The sequence below is a fragment of the Prionailurus viverrinus genome, chromosome B4 (genome assembly GCF_022837055.1).
Source record: "Prionailurus viverrinus isolate Anna chromosome B4, UM_Priviv_1.0, whole genome shotgun sequence".
Taxonomy (NCBI): domain Eukaryota; kingdom Metazoa; phylum Chordata; class Mammalia; order Carnivora; family Felidae; genus Prionailurus; species Prionailurus viverrinus.
The window spans coordinates 24,144,058-24,160,616 of NC_062567.1; the positions used below are offsets into that span (position 1 = coordinate 24,144,058).

The following is a 16,559-nucleotide window of genomic DNA, read 5'->3' on the forward strand; positions in this document are numbered from 1 at the left end:
CCATTTTTAAAAAGAGAAGGAAGTAACTGCACCTTATACTCAGAAGCATAAAATTTTATCATTGGAAGGAACTTGGGAAATATCCAGTTGAGGTTTCCATTTAATGTGAGAACTCATTGGAAAACATTCCCAGTAATGTTTTCTAGTAACAAGGAACACACTATTTCATAAATCAGCTAATTCCATCTTTGGGTTCTAATGGTTTGAAAATGTTGTAATGAGCTAAAATCTACTAATTTCCCATTTCCATGTTAGTTTTGACATAGCTTTCATTTGAGTAGTGGAAAAGAACCCCGATTTTAAGAGTAAGAATATACAGTGTATATAGTGTATTATACTCTTTGGGATGCAGGTGACAGAAGCTAAGTCAAATTAGCTTAAGTAGAAAGGGGAGAATGTACCAACCCATGTAGCCAAACTCCAGAAAGAGCCAACTGCTTTAAGGTCAACTGGGTGGATATGGTCAATGTGCGGTAGTGTTTTCTTCAGCTGTTTTTTGGTGGCCTCCTTACCTCAGATTCTTCCGCATGGAGGCATGACCACCAGCAGCTTCAAGTTTACATGCGTATAGCCTTTTCCAAAGGGAAGAATAAGATAATCTTATACCTAAATTTGAAGAATTCTGAGAAGGAGCTTTTGATTGATCACACCCCCACCTCTTGGACCAAGAGGAGCTTTCCAAAATAGTCTGATAATCTTAGTCTCTCCGAGGGGATGAGGGTCAGTATCCTAGGTAGGATAACAATATTGACAGCCCCCCACAACCTCATAGAGTGGTTTCCTGCCAGCAGGGGTGTGCTATCACTTAAACAAGGGGGACAGAGGCTAGTCAATCAGATAACAGATAGCAATCTAGAAGATGCTATCCAGCTTATTAGATATTTTGTGCAAGGTTTTTTTTTTTTTTTTTCTTTTTTACCAGTAATGATACCTGCTCCATCACAAAGCTTATTCTGAGATTTGAAATAGAGCGTATTTGTAGAGGCTTGGAAAACTGAAGTGCTACACGAACAGAGGGTTTGCTGTTAAGAGTTGAAGACAGCATTCGGGTTCTCATTAGTTTTCCTCCAGGCTGCAAATCCCGCTTAGTCTACAGTAATTCTCTGTCAGCTTCTAGACCTTTTACCACTCCTCGCCAGGTGGTCTCTGTTTCATCAGTATCCTTCATATCCATTATGGCCACAGTAGAACATATACTTCGTACGTGGCCTGACCAGTAAATAGTAAAGAAATGCTGTTATCCCTTGAATTTGTGTTTTTAAGAACATTTGTTTCCATGAAGTTTGGAATTTTATAGATGTATATATATCTGTTCATTCCCTGTGTACATCCCAGAGGTGAAGACGTTGCTTTGACTCATTTTGAGCTTTCATCAAATCAAACTTTTGGGCCTCTTTTATGCAACTGCTTCTAGGTTAATTTTCTTCCCCATTATGTCATTGTGTCTTTATTATTTTTTTTTTTAATGTGTATTTATTTTGAGAGAGAGAGAGAGCGAGCGAGCAGGGGAGGGGAAGAGAGAGAGGGAAACAGAGAATCTTGAGCAGGCTCCGCACTGTCTGCATGGAGCCTGGTGTGGGGCTGGAACTCATGAACCTGTGAGATCATGACCTGAGCTGAAGTCAGGAGCCAGGCACTTAACCGACTGAACCACCCAGGTGCCCCGATGTTGTTTTCGATTTTAAGTGCAGGACAGTATTTAGTCTTAGTTTTTTTATTAAGTTTATGCTTACCAGATTATGTCATCAAGACCATTGAAATTGAGTCTGTCATAATATATTAGCACTTACTACTTTATTCGTAGGTTTGATAAACCTTTTGAGGGAATAAATTTAAACTTCCTGAACTTTTTGTCCCCCCTTCACAACTTTGTCCTCATCATTTTTACCTACTGTTGTTCAGGCCAGAGCTGTAAATACTTTAGATTGTACTTCTCCCAGCTTTTTAAGCAGATTTCTTCATCTTTTATCAGACTTCTCTATCAATCTTAAATTCAGTCTCTCCTCTTTCTTAGTGATCAGCTGCAGGGATATACTTGCATAAAAATCAAAGACATTGTATGCAGATGATATTGCGGTATTGTTTGTAATAGTGACAGGAGGTAAACCATCTGAATATCAGTAGAGAATTGGCTAAACTGATAAATTAACAAGAATACACAGTTACTTTTATTTATTTTTTTTACACAGTTACTTTTAAAATGAGGTAGACATATACTGATACAGATATCCCCAGTGTATTAAATTTTTAAAGGCATATTATAAAACAATGTGAAATATGATTTTGGTAATTTTGTGTAAAAAATGTTTATCTGTGGAGAAATGCAAATATTTGTATATGCCTTAAAAATGTATGAAAACATAGGTACCAAACTTAATAGTTGAGTGTTATTAGGAGCAGAGAACTAGGGAAGGATTTATACTTAAACTTTATAAAATGTAATAATTTGACTTTACTTTTACAATAAGCATTTAGGCAACAGACTGGACTCCGTAAAAATCAGAGACAAGAATGTGTAAGTGGTAGTTACAAAGGGAAAAGTGGGTGAGGTGGTCTAGGCAGAGCCTATATCAAAAAAAAAAAAAAAAAAAGAAGAAGAAGAAGAAGGAAATAGGGACTAATTGGAAGGACTGTCAGTGGACTTGAGATCACAGTTAATAGTAATAGTCCCTGTCCTCAATATCTAGAAGACATATATTCTTCCATATTGTTAAGTTTACAACACCGTGAATTACGTTCTTTCACAGATGTTGAAGTAAGGTAATATGGAGGTGGAGGAGATACCTACCATGGGAAGTCAGAAGTCTTCGCAGACCTATGGGAGGATGAATGGGAGTGTTCGGGGCAGAAAATGAGAAGGTGGGCATTCCAGTCAGAGACAAGAAGATAGTCAAAGTTCACAGTGTGTGGGGTACCTTAAGTGAACACTGCAGAAGGAGGAAATGGTAGAGGGAAATGGTAGACGTTGAAGAGGAGAGATGGGGCAAAATGCCAATAACTATCCCCATGCTGTTGGGTTTAGGCTTGATCTTGAATGCAGTAGGGAAGCTATTGAAAGGTTTGAAGCAGGGCAGTCAAAGAATACGACTTTTTTTAAAAGATTGATTTATAAAGATCACTTTGGCACCAGAGAATGGCTTGAAAAGGAAAAGACCAGCATGAATAAGACCATTTGAGGAATCTGGCTGTTGTGATACAGGCCTTGAAACAAGAGATTGATGTTAAAGAATTGGCATCCGGAATGGAGATGTGGACCACCCCTATTTAAGAGATGTATTTTCAGCATCTCGTACAGTGAAGGCAGGAATCAAACTCAGCATGTGTTTGATCAGTTAGAAACGTGGGGTATGTCAGGGCTAAGAGTTCTGTGGTGTGCCACTGGAGACTGCCTCCAGGCCTTTGCTAACCAACAGGGTTTAGGGTACAGCGAGCTCTTACTGCATTAACACACATTTCTGTCTTGTCCATGAGAATGTCTTGGAGTTTGCTGAGATCAAGGTACAGTGTGTTTGCAGTATTCCTTGATCTATCAGTTTTATAACCTTTTGAAAGGAGTCAAAAAGCATCTGCTGATTTCCATGTTATCAGTTATATTTTCTGTACTATTTAATCTCTTTGGAATTTTTTGTGGGTATTGTTACCAGACTTGGTGGTTTATAATCTCTAGAATCTACCATTCCAGATATTTAAAAGAAACACTTTTAGGCCACCCAACTAGAACTTAAGTATCTTGGAGGAAAAAATATGTTGCTAAAATTCAGCATTTGGCTTTAATACACTCTTAGAACTCAAATGATTTTCTTTCTCCTTATACTTGGTTGTTGATTCTTCATTTGTGGTCAGTTGATTATTAATATCTAATTCTTGACTATTACAGCTCTTGTCTTCATTTTCTGTGATGGTAAAGCCCCCAGCCCTAGTTTGGTTTTGAATGAAAAAAGAAATTACCCCCTATTTCTTTAGTAAAATTACCATGAATTCTTAAGGACAGCAGCTGAGTTTTAAATTGGTTGATGTACCTGTTGTACACAACACAAGATAGTTGGTAACGCACTGTTAATTGTTTGAGCTAGATCAAGACCCGTGACAAAGAAAAACAACAGTAACTTACTATAATGCATTAAAGTTATTTTTTAAGTTTATTTATTTATTTTGATAGAAAGAGTGGGGGAGGGGCAGAGAAGAAGAGAGAGGGAATTCCAAGCAGGTTCCACAATGTCTATGCAGAGCCTGACACGGGGCTCGAACCCATGAACCCTGAGATCATGACCTGGGCCGAAATCAAGAGTCTGACTAAGCCATCCAGGTGACCCAATACGTTGAAGTTCTAAACTTCATTCTCATTTACACTCAGGTTTATAATAATTTCTTTTAGGCTTTGGTATGTTACAACCTTGTACAGGTTTTATATGTATGTATTTGGGGTAGTGTTAAATGGGTGATTTTACGTTCCTGATTTGGCTTCTAGAACTTTGTGGATATTTCTCTTTTCAGTGCTCTGCATTGAATATAGTAAATCAAAACTGGGAAAGTGGACAGTATTAGTGATCATTACAGGAGAATGGTAAATGAAAATCGAAAGTAGTATAGCTTCATTCTTTTACAGGTGAAGAAGAAAGAAGATGAGATTTGGATAAAGTGGTTTTAGTCAGCTATAAAATCTGTATATGCCTTATCAAAATATGCTTTACATTTTATATTTGTGTGTTTGTGTTTTTGTGTTGGAAATATTTTGTCTCATTCATAGGCCCTGAAGGCAGGACTCCCAAAAAGACATTCTCTGAGGTGCAGAAAGAAAGACGAGAACAGGCACAGCGAACCGTTTTGATACATTGTCCAAATAAAATCAGTGTAAAAAAGTTTCTAAAATATTTATCCCAACATGGACCTATTAATAATCATTTCTTCTACGAGAGCTTTGTAAGTATTTGAAAAACAGTCTGACATTCACGCTTTTGAAAGTTAAACGTTCCATTCATTATTTGCAGTGTGGTAAAGTTAGATTCTCTTTTGATATCTTACATCCCTCTTTAAATTTCTTTAATGATCTTTTTATAGGAGAATAAAAATCCTTATGGTATTATTACTATGGGATTATAAGTAATTTATAACTGACTGATTCCATTATTTGAATCCTTTAAGTAGTCTCTTACTGATAAAGTCCAAGGGGAGGGGATTTTTGTTTTGCCTTTTAATTTTCTCTTTCATCATTGTTTTCAGCTTCTGTTGACTCTTACCAGTTTATAGTGTTCCTTTTCTTAATCTGCTTGTAATGATTAAAACCAGTGCTTGTGTTAGAAGTATATCATTTGTAAATTTAAAAAATCAATATTTTTTTAGTATTACAATAATTGTTTGGAAATTTGAGCAAAAATCCTATTTAAAATATATCAGTCTGAGATGTGTTCTGTTTTTTCTTACATTTTTGGCATAGGGTCTTTATGCTGTTGTAGAATTTTGTCAAAAAGAAAGTGTAACTTCACTGCAGAATGGAACTCGTACTCCAAGTATGGGCACAGAGGCTGCAATTCCATTCAGATCACGTGTCTTCAATTTAAAGACGAAGAATCCGTCAAACCCGACTTCAGAACAGTCACGTGTACAATGTAGTATTCATGCACCTCCTTCTAGCAAGAAGCTTCTTGAGTTACTTTGTTACGCAGAAAGTGTAAGTTTGTAGGTATACTTCTCCAATATCTAAAAATGTGTGTGTGTGTGTGTGTGTGTGTGTGTGTGTGTGTATGACATTATTTTCTTTATTATAGGTTTTTATAAAATATTCAGACTACAGAATATGTTGAGTGAAAAGTGAAAGCAGTCCTTCCCCACTCTCCTCCCCCACACTCCGCTTGTATGCCTGGCAAGTAACCACAGTCTTACAGAGTTTTCAGCCTTTGGACTATTCAGGTTTTCTTTCTTCAGTCAACATAATGGCATATAGTTGTACCTGGCATTTTTCTATAAATGTAAAAGTATCTTGGGGCACCTGGGTGGCTCGGTCAGTTGAGTTTCCAACTTCGGCTCAGGTCATGATCTCACAGTTCTTGAGTTCGAGCCCATATTGGGCTCACTGCTGTCAGCTTGTTGGATCTTCTGTCCACATGCCCCCCTGCCCCTGTCCCACTTGTGCTCTCTCAAAAATAAGAAGTATCTCAAAAAAAAAAAACAAACCCAAAACCTCATTTCTGATTTAATCTATTTTTGCTGCCCTAACATTGTTTATATTAGTTTTGGCTTTATCAGTTCATGTTTTTGATCAAAGGGCTATTTTTTGTTTTGATTTTCTAATTTTAAAAATTTTATTTCTAACCTTACACATTTTCTTTACTCTCTGTTACTTGTTTTTCTTGATTTGAACATGTAGTTCAGTTATTTTCAATATTTTTTCCGAATATGGGCATTTGAAGCTATGATTTTTATTTTAAATACTCCAGTGCACAATTTCAAAAGGTGATGTTTTTAACACCAGTTTTCTGGTGAAGATACAAGATTACTATTCTGAGGAGTTGAGGGATCTTGGGCTTTGGTTACCTGAAGCATTGCTTATTTCTTGTGTTTCCTGCCTTTAACATTGGTTCTTCTTCCTCCCCAACTTTGTTTAAAATGTCTAGCTTTGTGGTTGTTTTGACCTCTTTCTGGAGCATTTTAACTACTTTCATTTTCCTGAAACAATACTTTATACATATTGCATAAGAAATGTAGTGGTTTTGATTTTTGCTGATGTCATCATTCCTCAGTCCTTTTTTTTTTTGAAATTAATTTAACTATTTAAACCAATAAATCTAAAATATGCATTTCAGCATATAATCACTATACAGTTATTAATGAGATATTTTAGGTTTTTGTTTCAAAAAAATCATCAGATCTGGTGTGTATTTTGCACATACAGCACAACTCAGATCATACCAGCTACCTTGTCTCCATAATTCTCAAAGACATTGTGAGGGATATTTTCTCAGGGTGCGTAAGCTGTGGGCATGAGTGTATTCTATTTAAATATTAAATACCCAGATTCCTTGAGTAGGTTAGAGACTTGGACACATGATCCCCAGGTTATATGCAGACTGGTTGACTAACCATACTCCGGTTGACCATTAGCCGTAGAGACTTAGTAACCATTTGCCGAATAAATGGATCATGGTCTGGGCTAGCAATTGACTCCTAAACTTGTTTCATCAGAATTACCTATAAAACATACCAGAATTTTGCTTACTGGCCCCAACCACAGAGATGCTGACAATTTAGTTGTGGATTGAAGTGCCAACATTTGTATTTTTATTTTCATTTACTTATTTTTTTTTATTTTTCTATGGTTTTACACTTTATTATTATTATCATCATCACTCCTCAGTCCTTTTTTTTTTTTTTTTTTTTTTTTTCAACGTTTATTTATTTTTGGGACAGAGAGAGACAGAGCATGAACGGGGGAGGGGCAGAGAGAGAGGGAGACCCAGAATCGGAAACAGGCTCCAGGCTCTGAGCCATCAGCCCAGAGCCTGACGCGGGGCTCGAACTCACGGACCGCGAGATCGTGACCTGGCTGAAGTCGGACGCTTAACCGACTGCGCCACCCAGGCGCCCCTCTCCTCAGTCCTTTTTAAAGGATATTTTTAAAACATCTGCTTTTAGGGTGGAAGGAAAAAAGTACATGTTTTTCAGCTCGGTCTCCAGAGCCATCGAATCTCTAGAAGTAAAATGGCAACTATCTTATGTGACCTGTACGTTTTCTGTATGTTGCTGCTTTTGTTTTGGCCAGCTAGATAGATGATCAGCTGAACACTCTGCTGAAGGAATTGCAGTTAACAGAGGAGAACACTAAGCTCCGATACCTCACCTGTTCTCTTATTGAAGATATAGCGGCTGCGTATTTCCTGGACTGTACTGTCAGACCCTTTGGCTCTTCAGTGAACAGTTTTGGGAAATTGGGATGTGACTTGGACATGTTTTTGGATCTGGATGAAATTGGAAAATTCAGCGCCAACAAGGTAATTGTATTGCTTTAGGTCACTAAAAGTAATCTTTGGACTTAATAAAATTATAACTTTATTTCTAAACTTTAATAAACATTGTGGTTAAAGAATATGGTCTATTTGATATTAACTCTTTGGAATTGTAAAGTCTTTCTTCGTATTGGTGTAGCGTAGAATCATTTTTTGTGACTATTCTACACATAATAAAATGATTATTTTTTCCTTGGGTTCTGAAGTTTTTCCATTAGGCCAAGGTTATTCATTGTCTTACTCAAATGATCTGTATCTTAACTAATTTTTTTTAATCTGTGTGATCTAGTTATTGAAATATTTTGAAATCTCATGATGTTTGTTTGGTTTTGTTAATTTCTCCTAGGAATTCTTTTGATTTTTGTTTTGTTCAAAGGCTGTGTTAGCAACGTGTAGGTATATAGGTGTATGATTATTATATCTTTTGACTGGGTTCATTTATCATTAAATTCTGTCTTTTATCTCTATACATGCTTTTTCCTTAAGTTCTTTTTTGTTAAGATGACCACTTGTTACTTCCTTCACGTATCTTCTGTATCTTCATTTTCAGCCTTTATACATGCTCCTGTATTTTGAATATCTCTGATGAATAGCAGATCACTGAATTTTGTGCTTTTACTCTGATCTTGAGTCTTTGAAGTCAATGTGTTTATTCATTATTATTGATAATTTTTGGGTTCATTTTTACTGTGTTATTTTTTATTTATGTTTTTCAGTGCTTTATCTTTGCTTTTCATTTCCTTTTCCTTCCTCCTGTTGGAGTCCTGCTTTTTTAAAAAAAAATAAAGGTGAAGTACAGTTGACACAATGTGACATAAGTCTCAGGTGTACAGTACTTAAAAAGATCATATGTTATGCTGTCCTCACCACAAGTGTCTGTCTTGTCACATCTGTCACCATACAATGCTCTTGCAGTACCAGTGACTGTATTCTCTGTCCTCTACCTTTTATTCCTGTGGATTGCTGCTTTATTCCTGCCTCATCCCACTTTCTCCTCTTCGAGTTTGGAAATTATATATTCCATTCAGTTCTTATTAACATGCATATGTAACAAGTAAAGTGAACCAGTATCTCCGCCATTCTCCCACACAATATAAGGGACGCTTTCATTTAGTTACAACTTGGAAAAGGCTTCTGTGTGTTTATAAAATGTAGATTTTATAAATCTCTGTCTTCTCTTACGTATTTCAAACTAGGAATCTTCTCTACGTGGATGTCCAGTTGACACTTGAACCTACCATTTTGAAAATAAAACTTCTTTCATTCTTTGTAGATACTCTTGGTGAGTTTTTATGAAAGTGCTTAGGTATGTTTCACATGTTAATTAGTGGCATTTTCGTTTTCCTGATATTTGCCATCTTCTTTGATTCTAAGTTATCTCTCGTATCTCCCCCTTTATGTGCATCCTCAAAGCTATAGTGACACAGTTCCTTATAAACTCTCACTTAGATTAATGTCACAGTATGCTGTTTTCTACCTCATTTCTTGTGTCATGTCTTGGTTTTCCAATCTTCGGGCCGTACTGGAGTTATCCTAAAAGACTGATTGGATCTTCTCACAGACATAGAATGGGTCTTCTCGTTAGCATAGTATTGAAATGATCTGTCTCTTAATTAATTTTAGTAACGATTTCTCATTATATGTCTTTGTCTACCCAGTGTTCCAATCACATCATTTAATTACCAAATTATAAGGCACTTTTAGAACATGAATACTGGCTAATCTGTCTCTTCAGTGGGGAGTGCTCTTTCCCACTGTTCCCTGACTGCCGTTCCCTGGTAGTTTTCAAAGGCCAGTTCTTACTTTGTCTTCTTGACACCATCTTGATTTTTTTTCTTCTCAGAATTGATTACTCTTTTTTTTGTAGTATCTTGCTCATATTTCTGTCTGCAGATTCCTCCTATGTTATGTTTAGTTAGAGGCTGATATATTCCTCCCACTATATTGTAAGCTAGGGCAGGGCAGCAACCATGTCTGTTCATTTTCTTATCCCACACAGTGCCTGGCATAACTCAATATGTTCTGCTCAGTATATACTTACTGAATTAAAGTAATACAAAACACATAAAAATGAAATGGATCATTCTTAGTAAGACTAACATGTACTTGAAATTGTATTAAATTCCTGGCAGGGACACTTAAGTTGTGCAGGTTATTTTTATTTTAAGTAAAAGACTGCTAAATAATCAAGGAGTGTAATAATATACTGTAATGGCTAAAGCCCGGGCTCTAGAGCCAAATTGCAGAAGAGTAATTCTTCTACTTACTAGCTGGGTGATCCTCGATAAGTTATTTTGGTCTTCTCTGTGCCTAGATTTTTCTAGCTGTGAGATTGGGTTGGTGCTATAGCACCTGGCTTGTGGAGTGCCGGAGGGCTTCATCGAGCTAATACATGTGAAGCACGTAGGACGGTGCTCAGCGTGTAATAAGTGTTCCAATGTTGATCACCATCAGCAGCCATATTACTAGTTATTTCATTTTTATGCAAGTAGGAAACACACAGTTTTTTCCGTTGGAGGCAGAGGTAAGCGTTGGAAACTTTTAGTTGGGTCTTAGATTTCTGAAATATAGAGGTATTCCAAAAAGATGTTTTCAGAGACAGTGCTCCAATCCCACTAAGCAATTTGATGTTATTTGGTATGTAGGTTTAACTAATGAGATGTATTATAAATGTGTACCTTGAAATATGTGCGTGTTTAAGATTATAATAGCTTTGCTACTAGAAATATTAAGAATGAAATGTAATGAAAACCAAAAGCACTTTTAAATACCCCTACTTCATGAAAGAGTCTCTTGGACAGCTTTGTGCAGTTGTGCACTCTCCTTCCTCTCCTCTTGGTTTGTGTCTCCTTTGGCACACCACCTTGCTTTATAATTCTGGGTGCTTATTTTATTCAGTCCGAGTTGAGGGGAGTTAGGAAGAGTGTGTTAGACTCTTGTATGTCTTTTAGCACTATGTAGAATATTTTGTGCATCACAGGCACCAGAAAGAGATGATTTGCTAATGAGTAAGGGAAAGTTATTTAGCAACTAAATTGTAAACTTTCATGTTTCTTAATGTGTGAACGATGCTCACAAGTGAAATGTGCTGCCTAAGTTATCACGAAGATCATTTTAGTACAAAATTAAAAAAAATTTTTTTTAATGTTTATTTATTTTTGAGAGAGAGACAGAGTGCGAGTAGGGGAGGGGAAGAGAGAGGGAGACACAGAATCCGAAACTCGCTCCAGGCTCTGCCCTGACACCCCCCAGAGCCCGAAGTGGGGCTCAAACTTGCAAACCACGAGACTGTAACTGAGCCAAAGTCCGATGCTTAACCGACTGAGCCACCCAGACAACTCAGTACAAAATTTTAAGCTAAAATCTTGCTCTTTTTCTAATAGGGTTTTTCTTTTTCTGATGGGGTTTTATGTATTACAGGATTTAGGTAACAGAAGTAAAAATTGGTGGCCAAGTCCTATCCTGTTCTCTAAATTATTGCTGTGGGCAAGGCGCTTACCTCGTGTTTTATTTTTATGAGATATTGGCATAATACCAGAGTAACTAGGAAGAACATAAAAATTTTTTAAAAATTTATCTGAAACAAAGAGGTGGCAGAGGAATAGCAAAATTCGTAAGAAATGTTTATTGATTTGGCTGTCTGAGAAATTTCTCTTATTTTTATTTGTTTGTTAGAGGAGAGTAATTTAGGGGGGGGGTCTTATTTCTGCTCATTATAGATGTGCTTTTCATCATCTGCGTCTTCCATAATTGCAGTGTTTTATTCCATAATGCAGTGTTTTATTTCTCTGTGGAGTGCATTTATCTAAGAAGAATTACCCCATGTGGTTATTGATCTCTTGCTTCTTATATCAGCCAGATTAGGCCAGGTTATGCTTTGGTGATAAACACCTCCCCAAACTCTGCACCTCGCCGTTAATCTCTTGTTAAGGCTGTGTGGCCAAAGCAGGTCAGCAGGGGCACTCTGCACGGGTCTCTTAAGCACCCAGGCTGAGCAGCTTTCACCGCCCGTGCCCATGCTTCTAGCACCGAAGCAGTGGAAAGGCACAGTGGAGAATGGACCACTAGCTTTTAAAGCTCTGCCTGGAAGTGACTTGTGAAGCCTCTTTTCGTATTTCATTGGCGACAGCAAGTCACGTGACTGTGCTTCACTTTAGAGGGGCAGGAGTGGGACACCCTCCTAAATGTCAGAAAGGCGATGCAGAGTATTTGGCGAATACCTTCTGTAACTTCACATTCCTGCCTATAGTTCACAGCTAGTTCTAGTTTCTAGACTGGAACTCAATTACTGCATTACTCAAATCTATTTTTCTCTGGTGTCATTTTCACTTGTTGCCTCAGCGATTTTATTTTTGTCTCATTTGTAGTGAAAATCTCATTATCTCCTTTCTTCTGAGTACTTCTAACCCTTGCTTTGCATCTGAATCCAACACAGCTGATACTAGTCTGATACTAATCTCCCAATTCCCCCTTTTTTTTTCTATCCTGAGATTATTTCACCTCAAATCTGTCTCTTTCTTCTGGTACTGCTTTATCCTGATAGAAGATGTTTCTTTTTCTTTACTTTTCTGTTGAGTAGCTCTGTGCTCTATTTGTTGGTTATTCTTGTTTGGGTTCCTTCCCATATAAATTGGTATGTGTTTGAATTTTAAAATCGAATAGACCAGGGAACCAGAAGTTATTAAGATCTTTTAACAAAAGGACTAAGCTAGATTTTTGAAATTTTGATGCTCTTAAAGGAAATCCATTTTTTTTCTTCAATATAAAAGTTTCCTAGTTTAATAAAAAGCTTGTCTCGATGACAGAAATAGAGAAAATACAACATGTTTATTTCTGGGGATTGTTTGTATACATGTCACACCTGTATATTTTTTAATGTCTTTTTTTCTGATTATAAAGTAATAGTTCCAGAAATGTATAATGTAAATATCTCTGATGGTCTCACCACTTGCAGAGGTAACTACTATGAATAATGTAATGAATTTTGTTCTGAATTTTTTTCCTCTGCAGGTAGAAATCCTTCTTTTTTATAATAAAACCCTTTATTTTTGCAGATTATAACCTGTTTTTTTTTTTCCCAGTTAATAGTGTCTTGGCAGTTCAGTCTACTGCATCTTTTTCAGTATTCCACTGAATGAATGTACTGTAATTTGCTTAACGAGTCCTTTATTTGTTAAGACAGGGTGCTGTCTTTTATTCCCCTCTTAATTGTCAACCGTATTAGTTAATATTCTTTGCTTATTCACAGATACCAGCTCAGACTAGCTTAAACAAAATTTTTAAAAAAGTAGAGGAAGTGTCATAGAACCCAAGGCAAGGAATGTGAATGAGTCTTAGGAAAGAACCAGAACTAGGAAGTGTAAATTATCAAGAGTACATGAGGTACTCAGTTTCTTTCCACATACTTGCTTTATTTTTCTTTCTTCCTTTCCCTTCCCCCTCTCTGCACCCCCATTGATTTTTTTTTTGAAAACATTTATTCATTTTTGAGAGAGAGTGTGAGCGGGAGACACAGAATCACAGAGAGAGAGGGAGACACAGAATCCGAAGCAGGCTCCAGGCTCTGAGCTGTCAGCACAGAGCCCAACGTGGGTCTTGAACTCATGGACTGAGAGATCACGACCTGTGCTGAAGTCAGATGCTTAACTGACTGAGCCACCCAGCCTCCCTTCTTCTTTTTTATTTTTAAGTTTATTTATTTTGAGAGATAGAGAATGCAAGCAGGGGAGGGGCAGAGAGAGAGCAAGAGAGAGAATCCTGAGCAGGCTCCACACGGTCAGTGCAGAGTCCAACATGGGGCTCGATCTTCCGAACCGTGAGATGATGATCTGAATGGAAGTCAAGAGTCAGACGCTTCACCAACTGAGCCACCCCGGTGCCCCTTGAATGTGTGTTTTTTGTGTTTTGTTTTGTTGAAAATGACTTAGAGCTTTCTTCTAGAGAGTTTATTTAAGCAATTCCTTCTTATTAAAAGCTCCCGTTTACAAATGTTTTTATTGTTCAGACCTCAGGAAATTTTCTGATGGAATTTCAAGTGAAAAATGTACCTTCAGAAAGAATTGCAACTCAGAAGATCCTGTCTGTGATAGGAGAATGCCTTGACCACTTTGGCCCTGGTTGTGTGGGTGTACAAAAAATCTTAAATGCTCGGTGTCCTCTCGTGAGGTTCTCACACCAGGCCTCTGGATTTCAATGTGATTTGACTACTAACAATAGGTACTATATCTTTGTTTTGTCATCTTAAATGTGAATATCATAAGGTGTTAGCATAGTTTTCCTTGTACAGAAACAGTGGCTTTGGACTTTTATACATGCTTTAATAATAACTTCAAAATTTTTTGAATACTTGGATTTAAAAATTGGAAATATTTTCTCTTAGATATATCTGTTGGCTTTTTGGTATTCATAAATAAAATGTTAGGACGCTGTGTTTGAAGTGTTAACATACCTAACGTCATCTGAGGAGAACTGTTTCATTGTTCTTACCTTACATAGCGTGATACCATGAAAACACCTGTAACAGATCTTCTGTATGTAGTCATCTAAGTATACTTAGAAAATAAAGTAGCACATTGGGTTTGACCCTGAACCTCTGGGTATAGACAACTTAGGGTCCTAAACCCAGATGGTGTTTGCTTCGGACGGAAAGTGGGTCGGAGCAGCTTCAGTCTGTATAAGTGTTTTCCTTAGCATATTTTCATTTTATTATCCTAGCAGCCTATTTCCTTAAAAAAATGGGGTGCGAGTGACAAGTTCTTTCCTACTCTGACTCCTTATCGTTTTTGTTCTTAGCAGGGAAAACTTCTCAATGCAGGAGTTGAAGTCAGAACTGTTGTGTTCTCACTACATGCATTAGATTTCACTACATTATCTGTTAGATAATCTGTACTAACAATAGATTCAGAAAATCCATTCAAGAGCAGTTTTGCTTAAACTCCTGCTCACTAACAAGGCAGTGCTAAGTACTTCTGAATTTCTCTCAAGTAGCCCAAGGGAGTAAAAATAAGTATACATACTGCGTTTTCTATCATTATTATATTTTCTGTATAGCATGTGTGATAGAACAAAATGGCATCTGTGTCTGTAGCAGTGTTATTTTTATTGTCTTGTTGGGACAGGTTTTTAAAAATTTGTTCTAAAATCTTTCAGGTTTTTATATTCCTGCATTGTTTCTTTATATCGAATACCTGGCACTATTTGACATTTATTTGCAACTTAATTCAGATTCATTTACATAAAACATGTAATCACCTTGAATTTCTAATTTGCAATTTCTTCTGTTCTCTGTAAACTCAGGAAGGAAATGTTTGATACTTCACAGTTTGAAGTTGATACCCTTAATGGTTTTGTGCCCTCTGTCGGTTCTTTGGGACATTACAAGACATGTTTTGATCAGTAGGAGCTTAACTTTAAAATATTTCTGATTAATAATTTTTTGCATTGTAACTTATGACTAGGAAGCTTTTTGAAAATTGGCTCTAAAGCTCGGTTTCTTTAAAAGACATTTTATCGTCATAGGTTTTGGTTTTTATCAATGTTAGACGTATGTAATTTTGCCTGAGTTTTAAGACATTTATACTCTTGATAAAATTAGTACAGTGTTTTCCTTGCTTGCCAAGAACTAGATAACTAAAGCGTGAAAGTCAGGTGTAGAGCCTCTCACTTACTAATGTGTCTGTCTTTATAGATAGTTACTAAAGAGCACATCTGTAGTGTTTCTCTTAATTAAGTCATGTTTAGGAACTTTGATTTAAAAATTCTAAGTTTTACAACTACATCATGATTGTCAACATTTAAAGAATATTTTAGTGGTAATGAATGTGTTTGATAATCAACCATTCACATTCAGTTTTATGTTGCAAATACATAATGCTTCTGATTATCTGATCATGGTGTTCTGAATACACTCAGAAATGGTAAGATATTTACATATGTTCCCAGGTATATGTTTTATTCTAGTCTGGAGCCATAATTTGGTGGTTTGAAAATTCTTTTTTTTTTTCTTTTGAAGGATTGCCTTGAAAAGTTCTGAACTCCTTTATATATATGGTGCTCTTGATTCACGAGTGAGAGCCTTGGTGTTCAGTATTCGATGTTGGGCTCGAGCACACTCATTAACGAGCAGTATTCCTGGCTCTTGGATTACAAATTTCTCTCTTACAATGATGGTCATCTTTTTTCTCCAGAGGAGATCACCCCCTATTCTTCCAACACTAGACTCCCTGAAAACCCTAGCAGGTAAGACTAGAAGCAATCTGTTTTCTCTTTCTGATGTTTTAAATAATATAATTACCATGTGTTATCAAAGACATGTGTGTTTGTTTATTAGTCATATAATTTGTCTTCTGTATTTTTAAAACATTGTGTATCTAAAATTTAAGTGCTTTTTATTTTTTTAATGCCCACCAGGGGTCATGAGAGCAGAGGATTTGCAAAGCTGAGGTCTTTAAAGTTCTGCCTTATTTGTGTCAGTTGGCAAGGTTGTTTACAATTATCATGAGACAGTTGGAGCCTCTCTCTTAGTTGACCAAGCCTGGAATGACCTTGGGAAAAAAAAAA

The 16,559-nt window shown here is 36.7% G+C and overlaps 1 protein-coding gene across 2 annotated transcripts in view; it reads left to right on the forward strand.

Annotated features, from left to right (window-relative positions):
* Positions 1–16,559, forward strand: part of MTPAP (mitochondrial poly(A) polymerase) — a 32,234-nt gene that overhangs the window by 1,524 nt on the left and 14,151 nt on the right. For both annotated transcript variants that reach the window (XM_047866677.1, XM_047866679.1), the window contains exons 2-6: positions 4,748–4,920; positions 5,435–5,668; positions 7,761–7,985; positions 14,005–14,216; positions 16,012–16,238. In XM_047866677.1, coding sequence (XP_047722633.1) covers positions 4,748–4,920; positions 5,435–5,668; positions 7,761–7,985; positions 14,005–14,216; positions 16,012–16,238 — 1,071 coding nt within the window. The remainder of the gene's footprint in view (positions 1–4,747; positions 4,921–5,434; positions 5,669–7,760; positions 7,986–14,004; positions 14,217–16,011; positions 16,239–16,559) is intronic.